The sequence below is a fragment of the Rhineura floridana genome, chromosome 3 (assembly GCF_030035675.1).
Source record: "Rhineura floridana isolate rRhiFlo1 chromosome 3, rRhiFlo1.hap2, whole genome shotgun sequence".
NCBI classification, from domain to species: Eukaryota; Metazoa; Chordata; class Lepidosauria; order Squamata; family Rhineuridae; genus Rhineura; species Rhineura floridana.
The window spans coordinates 216,461,696-216,476,467 of NC_084482.1; the positions used below are offsets into that span (position 1 = coordinate 216,461,696).

The window sequence follows — 14,772 nt, forward strand, 5'->3', positions numbered from 1 at the left end:
TTCGCTCTGTGAATATTTTGATGGGCACTGAGACTTCACTTGGAGGTGACGCTGTTTCCACATTCCAAGCATTTATATGCAGGGGTGCCAACAGGATTTTTTGGGCACAGTATACTTTATATAGATTGGGTCATCTGTTGCACTCGCCAAAGAAAACAGAAATTTGCCTAAAATATGCATACACTTTCTTAGCAGATTGAGAGAGAGCGGTGCAGGCGTGCGTGACCTTACTGGCAAAGGAGCAGACTTTTATTCTGCTGCAAATCACTGAGGCCTCAGACTTTCTTATAAAATATTTTATTAACATTTTGTTAAACATTTACAGAAACAGGAAATAAAAAAGACAACTCCAGTCAGTCAGATACCACATACGGAAAGCAAAGGATAAAGATCCATCATTGTCCCAAAGTAGATCTCCCTAAGTTGTCATGAGAGCAAGGAGGGTGAAACCGCAGTTCATGACCATTAACAAAGGGAATAAAGAGGTACTAAGGCTTCAGATTTGGTAAGATAAGAAAAGCTTACTTTATTGATAGAAATACATCACTGATAGAAAGCGATTCCAGTTCTAACTAGCTAGCTACATTGGAGGCGGAAAGACCAGAGGTGGTCACTGCCCCCTGTGCTGGTTCAGGTAAGAGAGACAAAGCAAAGATGTCTCTTTTCTCATCGACAGTTAGAAATGAAGCAGGAAGGAGAGTTGGAATGAGTGGTCAGCTTCCCTAAGAGTATCAGTTTACAGGAAGGAAGATGTAGCAGATGAGTAAAGGACAGGTACAGTCTAGCAACCTGGAGGACTCCTCTCTATCTCTCCTCTGACATGCAAACCTCAGCCCCATTCGAAGTGCATTCTCACAATTCCAACCCCCTTTATGTCACATGCAAATGTGTTGCCTCTTTTGCAGGGGTAAATAAAGCAGGAGTCACACACGAGGCATCCAGCAGACAGAATATCAACAGGTGAAACTTCCCCCATAACTAGCGCCATACTACAAAAGGCTTGCTGTGTTTAGTATGTGTCTGCCACATGGCTGTTAAAGGCACAAGAGCCCTGCTCTCCTCCAGTGCCAACCCTAAACCATGCACAGAGCTGAAGTTTCATGTGCTGTTAATGAGTTATGCCACTGTAGGTCTTTCACCTGCTGAAAGTAAAATGGCTGAAAAGGGGGATGTAGTGCTTGTATCGGAGGCACCACAGGTAGCTTCCTTTAACCAGTGATGCATCTTTGTAGAGGAACATGTTCTGTTCTCTCCCCCTCCCCCTTTGTACACTGCCAGGTTTCAACCTATCTGGAATGATTGTGTGTTTAGATGGAAAAGTCCCAATTGTATTCAAGTGAGCTAACTCCCAGGTTGCTGTGGCGAACAGGCCCTCTCACCATGAACCCTTCTCTGGCCCTTCCTCACAAGAAAGCGTAGGCTGTAATCCTGTACCCACTTACCTGGGTGTAAGCCCATTGAGCACAAAGCGACTTACTTCTGAGTAGATGTGTAGACCATGGGGTTCTTTAACATCCACCCACGCTTACAGTGTAGTAGAAAATAACCCATAAAGATTACCTGATCTCAAACAGACATTACAAGTAGACAGAAGCCACAAGCTCACCTCACCTCATTGAAATCATGGGGGGGAGGGGCTCACATTTTGCTCCAGAACTTTATTTTTAGGAGGGCTAGAGACTTATTATAAAAAAAATAAAGCTGACATTCTGGGGCCTCTGCTGTCTATGTGGCCTGGTACATCTCTACCCCCAGTGCGTCTCTCGGCAGCCCTGTTTATATGCTTTCTTCCTGCTGTGAATTCTTTAACAAAGGCTCAGCGACCTCATTGGCCAAACCTCCGCAAACTCTTAGCAGCCCTGCCAAGTCTAGTGACCATCACCTGCCACTGCTTTTATGGTTTCTCTCATATGTGAATTGTCTGATGGGAAGTGAGACTTCTACTGCATTTGAAGCTCTTTCCACATTCCAAGCATTGATACGGTCTTTCCCTGTATGAATTTTTTTATGGCAAGTGAAAGTTTGCCTGAAGCTGAAGCTCTTTCCACATTCCAAGCATTGATACGGTTTCTCCCCACTGTGAATTATTTGATGGGCAGTGAGACTTGCCTTGCGGGTGAAACTGTTTCCACATTCCAAGCACTGATATGGTTTCTCCCCTGTATGAATTATTTGATGAGAAGTTAGACTGTCCTTCCAGCTGAAGCTCTTCCCACATTCCAAGCACTGATATGGTTTCTCCCCTGTATGAATTCTTTTATGGGAAGTTAGACTGCCCTTGCAGCTGAAGCTCTTCCCACATTCCAAGCATTTATATGGTTTCTTCCCACTGTGAATTCTTTGATGGGAAGCGAGAGTGGAGTTCTTAGCGAACCTCTCTCCACATTCTAAGCACTGATATGGTTTCTCCCCTGTATGAATTCTTTGATGGTAAGCGAAAGCTTGCCTAAAGCTGAAACTCTTCCCACATTCCAAGCATTGATATGGTTTCTCCCCACTGTGAATTATTTGATGGGCAGTGAGACTTGCCTTGCGGGTAAAGCTGTTTCCACATTCCAAACATTGATATGGTTTCTCCCCTGTATGAATTATTTGATGGGATGTGAGACTGTCCTTCCAGTTGAAGCTCTTCCCACATTCCAAGCACTGATACGGTTTCTCTCCACTGTGAATTATTTGATGAGCAGTGAGACTTGCCTTGCGGGTGAAGCTCTTCCCACATTCCAAGCACTGATATGGTTTCTCCCCTGTATGAATTATTTGATGGGATGTGAGACTATCTTTCCAGCTGAAGCTCTTCCCACATTCCAAGCACTGATATGGTTTCTGCCCTGTATGAATTCTTTGATGGGAAATGAGACTGTCCTTCCTGTTGAAGCTCTTTCCACATTCCAAGCATTTATACAGTTTCTTCCCACTGTGAATTCTTTGATGGGAAGCAAGAGTGGATCTCTTAGTGAACCTTCTTCCACATTCCAAGCATTGATATGGTTTCTCCCCTGTATGAATTCTTTGATGGGAAGTGAGACTTTCGTGCCGATTGAAGCTCTTCCCACATTCCAAGCATTGATATGGTTTCTCCCCTGTGTGAATTCTTTGATGACAACGGAAGCTGTTGCTGCTTTTAAAGCTCTTTCCACATTCCAAGCATTTATACAGTTTCTTCCCACTGTACATTCTTTGATGGGAAGTGAGAGTGGAGTTCTGAATGAACCTTTCCCCACATTCTAAGCATTTATATGATTTATCTGCAGTGTGAATTCTTTGCTGGGAACTCTGACTGAAGCTCTCTCTGCATTCCAAATGTTTACATGGCTTCTCCACTGTGTAGATTTTGTCATGGTCTCCTTTATCATTTGGTTCCAATTCATCACCGCCTGTAATGAAGACAGAAATTGATTAGAGCCTTAGAAGGAAATGGAGCCTCCAATTATTGACCAATGCCAATTAAGTCTTGTAATAAAGGAAGAACTGTTAGGACTTAGATGGGAGGCAAATCTTATTACAGAGTTATCTGCCTCTATTGGCTGATATTAACTGACAGCTGGTGTGCTACCGACTGTTGGATTTGGACTGTGGAGACTTGCATTCAGCTTCCAGCTCAGGGATTAAACTCAATGGGCAGTTTTGGGTGGTTGCATAACGACATGACGCCTGCTGAAGACCTTCCTTTTTCAACAAGCCTTTTAAGTAGAGACCTTAACCCAGTTTGCGTCTATGTTGGAATTGCTCTTTAAGATGTGTTTAAAGCTTTTTTAAAAATATGCTTTTAAAGCTTTTTTGTTTTAATATGTTTTTAAAGATGCTTTGTTTCAATATATTTTAAAGTCCGTTTTTAAGATGTTTTAGAGCGTTTTTCGTGTCTTTCTTTGCTGCCCTAGGCTTTTACAGGGAGGAAGGGCAGGATATAAATTTAATAAATAAATAAATACTTTTTTTTTTTTAAAGAACGACGAGGAGCTTCAAATGAACTCCTGATTGTTCCCTGGCCAGCAGGGCTCCCTCTCAGTGGCAATCATCCAACTGGCCCTGACAAATAGCCCCACTGGGATTTCCATCAGGAACTCCCTCGTGCGCTACACGGGGCTCTCAGTGCTGAGCACCGTTTGAAAATGATCTCTCAGCATCAGTGAGCTGATTGGCACTGACAGCGGGCCCCTTTCACATTGTCAACTGATGTAATTATGATGTCAGGAGGTTGACACGTCGTCGTCGTCGTCCAAGCTGGCTCACAGGGGAGGGAGAAGGAAGGATGTGGCCTGCCAGCCAGATCTAGTTCTCATGTGCTGGGTAGGAAACTTTGGAGAGAAGCTGCCTGTCAAAGCAGACAGTACTAGGCGAGAAGGGCCATCAGGCTTCTAGAATTCTGCAAAGGCTCTGGTCTGTATTTAGCACGTTGCTCCATACCCGCAGATAGGGAAAGGTAGATTGATAAATTATAGATAATTGCCTATAAAATACAGGGAAGCCAAATAAAATATAAATAATTTTGTTGTGTGGGGGGGGAGGGAAATAGCGGGAGGAAAGGGTGGGCCAAAAATCAAACACCACACAGGCTTGTAAATAAAGTCAATCCAACTTTGCTAGTTACATGTTACTTGCTTGAACAGAGTCTTGGATTTCAGCACCTGTGCAGAGTTCCTTGCAAAAGAGAGTATCCTTCGACTGCTGAAAAGATGTTTCCAGAAAAGGAAAAGCCTCACGTATTTATGGAAATCCAAGATTAGTGAAAGCCCACCCCTTTTCTGAGATGGATTACTGTTTGGCCCAGTCAAAGCCCTTGGCTGTTCAGACCAGTTGAACAATTGCTTAGAAGGGCATAACTAGAGGATGGAAAGACAATAGAAAGGTGTCCATTCAATGTCACCTGCAGGGGAGTGACAATCCCAGATGCTGCATACAGTGCTGTTGAGCCAGATTAGAATATTGAGGTTTATCACATGCATAAATAATTGAATTCCAAAGGAGATATTATGGTCCAACAAGGCACCTTACCGAGAGAGGCCATGATCCGACAATTCTCCTCCGTGACTTCCTGATGCAGCGCTCTCTGGTCAGGATCTAGCAGCGCCCACTCCTCCTCGGTGAAATGCACAGCCACATCCTCAAAGGACACTGGATCCTAAAAGAAAAAGGAGACATTTCCTCCTCAAAGATACTGTAAAGACTATCTGCTACTAATTGCTGTTTTTTATGTGATTGTTTTTGTGTGTATTTTAATAATGCGTGTTTATTTTCATCTCTGCATAACAGGTTTTTATACTCTGTAACGTCTTAGTAGAGGTAGGATCTTAGTAAAATCTTAGCAGAAGGTTTATGTAACTTCAAAGTTGATACTGAGGACACTGAACTTGTCAAGGATTATCAATATCTCGGCACAGTCATTAACCAAAAGGGAGACAATAGTCAAGAAATCAGAAAGAGGCTAGGACTAGGGAGGGCAGGTGTGAAGGAACTAGAAAAGGTCCTCAAATGCAAAGATGTATCACTGAACACTCAAGTTAGGATCGTTCAGACCATGGTATTTCCAATCTCTATGCATGGATCTGAAAGTTGGACAGTGAAAAAGGCGGATAAGAGAAAAATCAACTCATTTCAAAAGTGGTGCTGGAGGAGAGCTTTGCGGATACCATGGACTGCAAAAAAGACAAATAATTGGGTGTTAGAACAAATTAAACCAGAACTATTATTAGAAGCTAAAATGGTGAAACTGAGGTTATCATACCTTGGACACATAATCAGAAGACATGATTCGCTAGAAAAAACAATAATGGTGGGAAAAACAGAAGGAAGTAGAAAAAGAGGAAGACCAAACAAGAGATGGATTGGTTTCATAAAGGAATCCACAGACCTGAACTTACAAGATCTGAACAGGGTGGTTCATGACAGATGCTCTTGGAGGTCGCTGATTCATAGGGTCACCATAAGTCATAATCAACTTGAAGGCACATAACACACACAATATGTTAGTGGGTCATACATTAATAAATACTACTACTTTTACTACTATCACTCAATAATATTAGCTACATCCAAAAGGCTAGTGAAACTGAGGTGGCCGGTCATTATTCTCAGGATGTAAAAGTTCTTGAATGGCATTCACAGCCTTTGACAGAAGTAAAAGGGGGGGTGAGCACTCTGGCTGCCCCCAGCTTGTCTCCCCCCACTGATCCTTCCCCTACCCGATCTTCCTCTACAGCAGCTGCTTCCCTTTTCCCACAAAGAAGAGACGGCTGAGGTCTTGCTGGCATCATTTCATCACCTGTGAGACAAAAGTAGAGGGAAGCCATTAGCACATGTTTGTCTCAGAGATGGGCCTTAGAAAAAGTCTTATCTGTTGAGCGCATTTCAGATGTTTCTATTTTAGCTGTGTGAAAACCCCTCTCTCCCTTTTTCAGCTCTTGGCCACAATAGTTTCCCCCCGAAAGTTTAAAAAAGCCCATGGTTTTATTCCAAAATTGACAGAGAGAGACCAAATTGAGACACAAGCCATCAATACTTGGGGGATACAGTAGGGCACCACTCATACGGATGGTTACATTCCAGACCCCCACCGAAAAGCATAACCTGCCGAAAAGCGGAACGCCGTCAATAAAATGGTGCCCGACACCCAAAAAACACCATAAAAGCGGAACAAGCACCGTATGAATGGGGCCTTACTCTTATTTTAGCCGCCAAAAAGTGGGCAGCCGAAAAGCGGGGCCCTATTGTACTTGGCTCAGCAATACGACATGTGAGAAGGATCTTGGCATTGTCATTGATCACAAGTTGAATATGGGCCAACAGTGCGATGTGGCTGCAAAAAAGGCAATGGCTATATTAGGCTGCATTAACAGAAGTATAGTTTCCAAATTGCGTGAAGTATTAGTTCCCCTCTATTCAGCACTGGTTAGGCCTCATCTTGAATACTGCGTCCAGTTCTGGTTTCTGCACTTCAAGGATCCCAGAGTGCAGGACACGGAACAATGAGCTCAAGTTGCAGGAAGCCAGATTTCGACTGGACATCAGGAAAATCTTCCTAACCGTTAGAGCCATACGACAATGGAATCAATTACCTAGAGAGGAAGTGGGCTCTCCGACACTGGAGGCATTCAAGAGGCAGCTGGACAGCCACCTGTCGGGAATGCTTTGATTTGGATTCCTGCATTGAGCAGGGGGTTGGACTTGATGGCCTTATAGGCCCCTTCCAACTCTACTATTCTATGATCAGTCCTTACCCAATTGATTCTGTCTGGCATTCAATGGACTCCTCTCTGCCTCGGGGAAATCAGTGCCTGTTTCTGTAAACGCATCCTTTGCCTGAAACAAGACATTGAGAGTAGAAACACACTCACTGTTCTGGTAGGTCCAATGCCTCTCCACCTCTCTCTTCTGAAAAAAGGGACACACATGCTAGCCAAACCCGGCCCTTTTTACTGTAAAGCATGGTGACAGCAACTTGAGTGCATTTTTTTAAATTCAACTGCAAAGAGATTTCGCAGCTGATCGGCAGATCAACCTGTTCCCCCTCCAGGTACGGCTCATGGAAACGCTTTTCTTGGTCGACTAGTGCTTTTACAGCCTGAATGAGGAGGCTTACAACCAGAATGGCGGAGCACAACCATTAGGGTGTAGCAATTTTATTTTATGAGATATTTTATCATGTGACCCCAGCAGGCACCAATTGGGATCTGGATACCGTTCTTGGAGACGCAAACCTGGAGTTCATTGGAGCCTCCTCACCTTTTGAACCAAGGAGTGATAGATCAGACAAGTGCAAATGATTTTAAAGGTTTGCGAAGCTATAACTACAGCAGAATAAAGAGCAAGTGAGACATGACAGAAAAAAAGAGCGAATGTTGAAAGGTTCTCATGCGTCTACAAAAAGGTCCTTCTAGCTTCTCTCGTGCATTTACTTACTCAGTTTATTATTTATTTATTAATTTTATATCTCGCCCTTCCTCCCAGAGGGAGGCCAGGTCAGCAAAGAAAAACACATTTAAATATGTTTTGAAAGAGGTTTTGTTTTAATACATTTTATAGCTTATTGTTAAGATGTTTTAAACAACAGGCTTTAAAATATATTAAAACAAAACCTCTTTTAAAACATATGTAAAGAAAACAGCTGTAAAAACATTTTTTTAAAAAAAATCTTTAAAAACATATTTAAAAGCTATTCTAACAGATGCAGACTGGGATAAGGTCTCTACTTAAAAGGCTTGTTGAAAGAGGAAGGTCTTCAATAGGTGCCAAAATGCCTCCTCCGTGCCTGAGGACTGGAAAGTGGCAAATGTAACACCAATCTTCAAAAAGGGATCCAGAGGGGATCCCGGAAATTACAGGCCAGTTAGCTTAACTTCTGTCCCTGGAAAACTGGTAGAAAGTATTATTAAAGCTAGATTAACTAAGCACATAGAAGAACAAGCCTTGCTGAAGCAGAGCCAGCATGGCTTCTGCAAGGGAAAGTCCTGTCTCAGTAACCTATTAGAATTCTTTGAGAGTGTCAACAAGCATATAGATAGAGGTGATCCAGCGGACATAGTGTACTTAGACTTTCAAAAAGCGTTTGACAAGGTACCTCACCAAAGACTTCTGAGGAAGCTTCGCAGTCATGGAATAAGAGGAGAGGTCCTCTTGTGGATAAGGAATTGGTTAAGAAGCAGAAAGCAGAGAGTAGGAATCAACGGACAGTTCTCCCAATGGAGGGCTGTAGAAAGTGGAGTCCCTCAAGGATCGGTATTGGGACCTGTACTTTTCAACTTGTTCATTAATGACCTAGAATTAGAAGTGAGCAGTGAAGTGGCCAAGTTTGCTGACGACACTAAATTGTTCAGGGTTGTTAAAACAAAAAGGGATTGCGAAGAGCTCCAAAAAGATCTCTCCAAACTGAGTGAATGGGCGGAAAAATGGCAAATGCAATTCAATATAAACAAGTGTAAAATTATGCATATTGGAGCAAAAAATCTTAATTTCACATATACACTCATGGGGTCTGAACTGGCGGTGACCGACCAGGAGAGAGACCTCGGGGTTGTAGTGGACAGCACGATGAAAATGTCGACCCAGTGTGCGGCAGCTGTGAAAAAGGCAAATTCCATGCTAGCAATAATTAGGAAAGGTATTGAAAATAAAACAGCCGATATCATAATGCCGTTGTATAAATCTATGGTGTGGCCGCATTTGGAATACTGTGTACAGTTCTGGTCGCCTCATCTCAAAAAGGATATTATAGAGTTGGAAAAGGTTCAGAAGAGGGCAACCAGAATGATCAAGGGGATGGAGCGACTCCCTTACGAGGAAAGGTTGCAGCATTGGGGGCTTTTTAGTTTAGAGAAAAGGCGGGTCAGAGGAGACATGATAGAAGTGTATAAAATTATGCATGGCATTGAGAAAGTGGATAGAGAAAAGTTCTTCTCCCTCTCTCATAATACTAGAACTTGTGGACATTCAAAGAAGCTGAATGTTGGAAGATTCAGGACAGACAAAAGGAAGTACTTCTTTACTCAGCGCATAGTTAAACTATGGAATTTGCTCCCACAAGATGCAGTAATGGCCACCAGCTTGGACGGCTTTAAAAGAAGATTAGAAAAATTCATGGAGGACAGGGTTATCAATGGCTACTAGCTGTGATGGCTGTGCTCTGCCACCCTAGTCAGAGGCAGCATGCTTCTGAAAATGAGTTGCCGGAAGCCTCAGGAGGGGAGAGTGTTCTTGCACTCGGGTCCTGCTTGCGGGCTTCCCCCAGGCACCTGATTGGCCACTGTGAGAACAGGATGCTGGACTAGATGGGCCACTGGCCTGATCCAGCAGGCTCTTCTTATGTTCTTAACAGAGATGGCGCCTGTCTAATATTTAAGGGGAGGGAATTCCACAGGGTAGGTGCCACAGCACTAATATGTTGTGGGGAATGAGCCTCCTGATAAGATGGTATCTGCAGAGTGCAGTGATCGACTGGGTATATAAGGGGTAAGGGAATGTTTCAGGTATCCTGGTCCCAAGCTCTATAGGGCTTTCTTTGTACAGCAAAGCCAGAACCTTGAACTTGGCCCTCCACGGTTCCTCCACTGCATATCATACTTGCTTCTCTACAGCTTGCATCTATTTGACCATCGCCTTCCATTATCCCCTTTCCCCATCTCCATCAAATTTGAGGTGTCTTGATTTGATTGGCTATCCAGATCCTTGTCTGTTCCTTGATGACAATCTCTCACCCAGTTCCTTGTCTTGCTTTTCCTTGTCTGATCAGAGCCAGCATGGTGTAATGGTTAGAGTGTCAGGCTAGGATCTGGGAGACCAGGGTTCAAATCCCCACTCAGCCATGAAGCTCACTGAGTGACCTTGGGCCAGTCACTGCCTCTCAGCCTAACCTACCTCACAGGGTTGTTGTGGGGGTTAAATAAGGAGGAGAGAATCATATACACTGCTGTGAGCTCTTTGGGAAAAAAGGTGGGATGTAAATGCAACAAATAAATGAAAAAATTTGGTAACCCTAATACAACAGACCCACTCCAGATTCCTCATTTAGACATTTGTCACATGGTCCTCACCAAAAACCATGTGTTTGTCAACTTTATACTTAAAATTCTTGGCCAAGCATCCACTACGTGCCTTGCTTTGCTTCTGCTGTAAGTTCCAATTCTCATAATCCCCCTTGACTAACCAGAAAATGACGCATTTTTCCATTTACAGACATATGTCAATATGTGCATGTTGCTCTAGTTTTACAAGGAGTACTGACACTTTTTTTAAAAAAAATCTGTGCCGTTAGTAGAGAATTTTGGGATACCCTCCCTCACTTTCTGAGCCCCCTTTGACTATCTCAATGAAACGCTCTCACCTGCTGCTCCGCCTGCTTCTTGTCCTCTGCCCGGCTCAGGAGGAAACCTTCGGCCAGGGCCACCGCCTGGGAAGTGGTCTTCGCTCCACATTCTCTGACCCAGCTCTGCATCTCCGGTGGAAGGACAGCCAAGAACTGCTCCAGGATCACCAGGTCCAGGATCTCATTCTTCGTGTGTCGTTCTGGTTTCAACCACCGATGGCAGAGCCAGCAGAGTCGGCTGCAAACAACTCGGGGCCCCTCAGCCTCCTGGTAGCGGAAATGCCTGAACTGTTGCCGCTGTACATCTGAGCTGAGGGTGTCCTCCTCACCCAGGACCTTCTGCATAATTCTTTCCCAGAATCCCCCACTGCTCCCAGTCTTGATGACATCAGGGCCTCCTACTTCAGGGCCAGCTGAGTCTTCTCCATCCATCTTACAAAGCTTTGAACAGGGCTGAAGGAACTCCGTCTCCTGCCAATTTCTGCCTCGAGGTTTTTAGTCTCCGAATCAGAGGTGCGACCGAATCCTGCAAAGCCAAGACATTGTTCTGTCATCGAATTATCACACTGTCAGGACAGGAAAAAAGCATGGATGAGTCTGGCTAGTAATCAGGACTTCCCCCAGAAGCTCATACTCAAGACAGAAACTACAGGGTTTTTTGGGGGGAGGGTTCCCCACGTGGAGGCCATGGATTAAAGCCTTCGGTCTGGTTGCAGAGCAGAAAGCACAGTAGCTGTCTTACTGGCCTGTTCCGTAGCTGCTGCTCCCCTGCTGTGCACTCTTCCCTTCCTCCTCCCTTCTCCATCCAAAGCTCCTAGCCGTGGCCCTTCTTGGCCTTGAGCGCCGTGGCTCAGTGGTAGAGCATCCGCTTTTCACCCAGAAGATTACAGGGTCAGTCAGCGATGGCATCGGCAGGCAGAGCTTGAGAGCATCTCCTGCCTGAAAACTTGGAGAGTTGCCATCAGCCAGCGTTGACAATCCTTGGCAAGATGAGCCAAAGTTGTGAGTCGGCTTAGGGCAGCTTCCAAGCCTTCTCTGTTCCTCTATGACCCCAGTCCGTTGCTGCCACATTCTTTTTCAGCCTCACTTACTTATTATTTTATTTATTAATGAGATTTATATCCAGCCCTTCCTCCCAATAGGAGCCCAGGGCGGCTCACTTCAGCCTCGCTTGCCCTAAGCTACACTGAAGCTGGGTTCATCTGAAGAAATCTTAGTTCGTTCATGATCAAGCTTACAGTTTATTAATCCATTGAATCCACATAAATATAAACTTACATTGCTGATGAAAATGTTTTTGTTGTTGTTATGTGCCTTCAAGTTGATTACGACTTATGGCGACCCTATGAATCAGCAACCTACAATAGCATCTGTTATAAACCACCCTGTTCAGATCTTGTAAGTTCAGGTTTGTGGCTTATTTATGGAATCAATCCATCTCTTGTTTGGCCTTCCTCTCTTTCTACTTCCTTCTGTTTTTCCCAGCATTGTCTTTTCTAGTGAATCCTGTCTTCTCATGATGTGTCCAAAGTATGATAACCTCAGTTTCATCATTTTAGCTTCTAGTGATAGTTCTGGTTTAATTTGTTCTAACACCCAATTATTTGTCTTTTTTGCAGTCCATGGTATCTACAAAGCTCTCCTCCAACACCACGTTTGAAATGAGTTGATTTTTCTCTTATCCCCCTTTTTCACTGTCCAACTTTCACATCCGTACATAGAGATCGGGAATACCATGGTCTGAATGATCCTAACTTTGGTGTTCAGTGATACATCTTTGCCTTTCAGGACCTTTTCTAGTTCTCTCATATCTGCCCTCCCCAGTCCTAGCCTTCTTCTGATTTTGTGACTATTGTCTCCATTTTGGTTAATGACTGTGCTGAGGTATTGATACTCCTTGACAAATTCAATGTCCTCGATGTCAACTTTAAAATTACATAAACATAACTGTTTAAGCATGTTTAATTAGTTACTCTTAGCCAGTGATTCCCAAACCACCCACCCACCCACCCCCCGGGCCACTTGAAAACTGCTGATCGTTTTGGCAGACCTCTTAATGATTTTTCTGCCTCTCAAAGTAATTGGAATGTGCTGTCCTAAATGCCGTATGTTTTTTAATTATTATTTTATATATTGCATTCTTATATACTGCATTTTAGTCTTATATATTGTATTTGAAGAGGAGCAAGAAAAATACAACGAAAAACCAACATGACTGTTTATTGCGATGGATGCCCCCCCATCTTCAGCCACAAATCCACAGACAAGCTGCAAACCACATGAATGAAACTCAGACCACCAGTGGTGCACGGACCACAATTTGGGAACCCCTGCTCTAAGCCATAATAAAGATTGCTTCCCTGCCTCTGAAATATGGTATACTGCTTCTGTATATGGAAGCTTTTCCCCTATAGCAGCTACTCTCACACCACACATTTTCCATATCCCTGCTCCAATATTTCTCAAATTGGACCGAGACGGTGGCCATCTTTTCCTCCTTTTCTTTGCCCAGATCCTATTGTACAAATCCACCAGCCACAGGAAAAACATCCCAGCCAGATGTGTTCCAAAATTATATCCACGTTATCGCTGACCGGGACTATTGCCACAGGTGGCTTTAAAAGCCTGTTCTCACCTGTTTAAAGTCTTTAAACGGCAACCCTTTTGTGGGAAGAATGCTGTTCCCTGCCTTCCAACCTCCACTTTCACCCTGGGTATTGGATTTTCGTTTCCCTTTAATACCACAAAGCAGCTGGTATAGCACATTGGGGAGGAGAGCCTGGCTGGGAATCCCCGCTCATGTCTCCTGGGCGTCAAGGGCCAGCTAAAGACCCCACAGTGAATGGCTCACGGTTACGTGCCCTGCCACCTGGGCAGCTGTGGGCAAGCCGCATAATCCCAAAGAGCCCAGTTGCACCCCAGCTGGCAGTTGCGGACAAGTAAGGGGCTGGCTTGTGCAGCTGTGGCAAGCTGAGCAGGCCCTAGCCAGCAGGGAAGGACTAGCCTCAGAGGGAGGCAATGGGAAACCCCCTCTGAATACCGCTTATCATGAAATCCCTATTCATGGGGTAGCCATAAGTCGAGATCAACCTGAAGGCAGTCCATTTCCATTTTTATTTTAATTCCACAGGTTTGCTTACTTTCACTCTAGGTCACTCCTGCCTTTGATTTCTTTGATTAAAGGAAGGCGTTTTCAGGAGTGCCTTCTAGCTAATCTCCTCTCCACGTCTACGGGACTGTACGTCTGAACGGACACATGGGTGTCCATCAGGAGGCTTCATAACACCATGGCCTGATTAATAGGGGAACTCATTCTCATCTAAGTATGACTGAAGATTCACCTCCAGGAAGATCTGCTTTAAATCCCCCCCCAATCAGGGGAGGATCCTGGCTTTGCAGGGTGGAAGATGGTTCACCTGAAGAGACCCCCCCTAGGCACCCTCCCCAGGTGGCCCTGGGACTCCCCAACACCCAAATGCAGAAAATGTGGGGGCGGGTGGGAAGGCAACTCACCAGACCCCAAAAGGGGTCACCGATGCACGGGAGAAACAAAGGCTTCTTTGGCCCCCACAAATAAGGAGGGTGGGATTTTAGAGGGAGGTGCTTCAGCTCCGGAGGACCCCACATCCTCCCCTAAAATCCCCTTCCTCTCTAGGAATCTAGTTCGGTTCATTTTAACCCTTAGAAGGCTAAACGGTAGGCTTATTTCTCTCTCAAACCGGGAGCTAAAAAGAGGACACATGCATTGCACACACAAACAGGCATCATGAAGGCTCAGCGACGCTTCAGGTTCCCAAATGAATGAGGGGGACCAAAGAGGCCTGGAAGCAGAGCAACCCCTCTCCCCTTTGGGCACGATGTTGCCACCCGGCAGATGGGAGTATGCAAACGGGAACCTGAAGTGGGGAGTGGTGCTTATCTCTTTCCTTGGGCAGGAGTCAGAGGTAGCAAGGAGTGATGTGAAAGGGGGGAAG

At 44.6% G+C, this 14,772-nt stretch overlaps 1 protein-coding gene across 1 annotated transcript; it reads right to left on the minus strand.

Moving 5' to 3' along the window:
* Positions 1 to 333: 333 nt before the first annotated feature.
* On the minus strand, positions 334 to 14,406 carry LOC133381583 (zinc finger protein 883-like). Its single transcript, XM_061620878.1, has 6 exons — positions 14,312 to 14,406; positions 10,817 to 11,324; positions 7,218 to 7,299; positions 6,183 to 6,262; positions 4,996 to 5,122; positions 334 to 3,377 (listed from the first exon to the last, which is right to left on the minus strand). Exons 2-6 carry the CDS (start codon positions 11,228 to 11,230, stop codon positions 1,879 to 1,881), a joined length of 2,202 nt encoding a protein of 733 aa, XP_061476862.1. The 5' UTR covers positions 11,231 to 11,324; positions 14,312 to 14,406; the 3' UTR covers positions 334 to 1,878.
* Between the last annotated feature and the right edge of the window lie 366 nt (positions 14,407 to 14,772).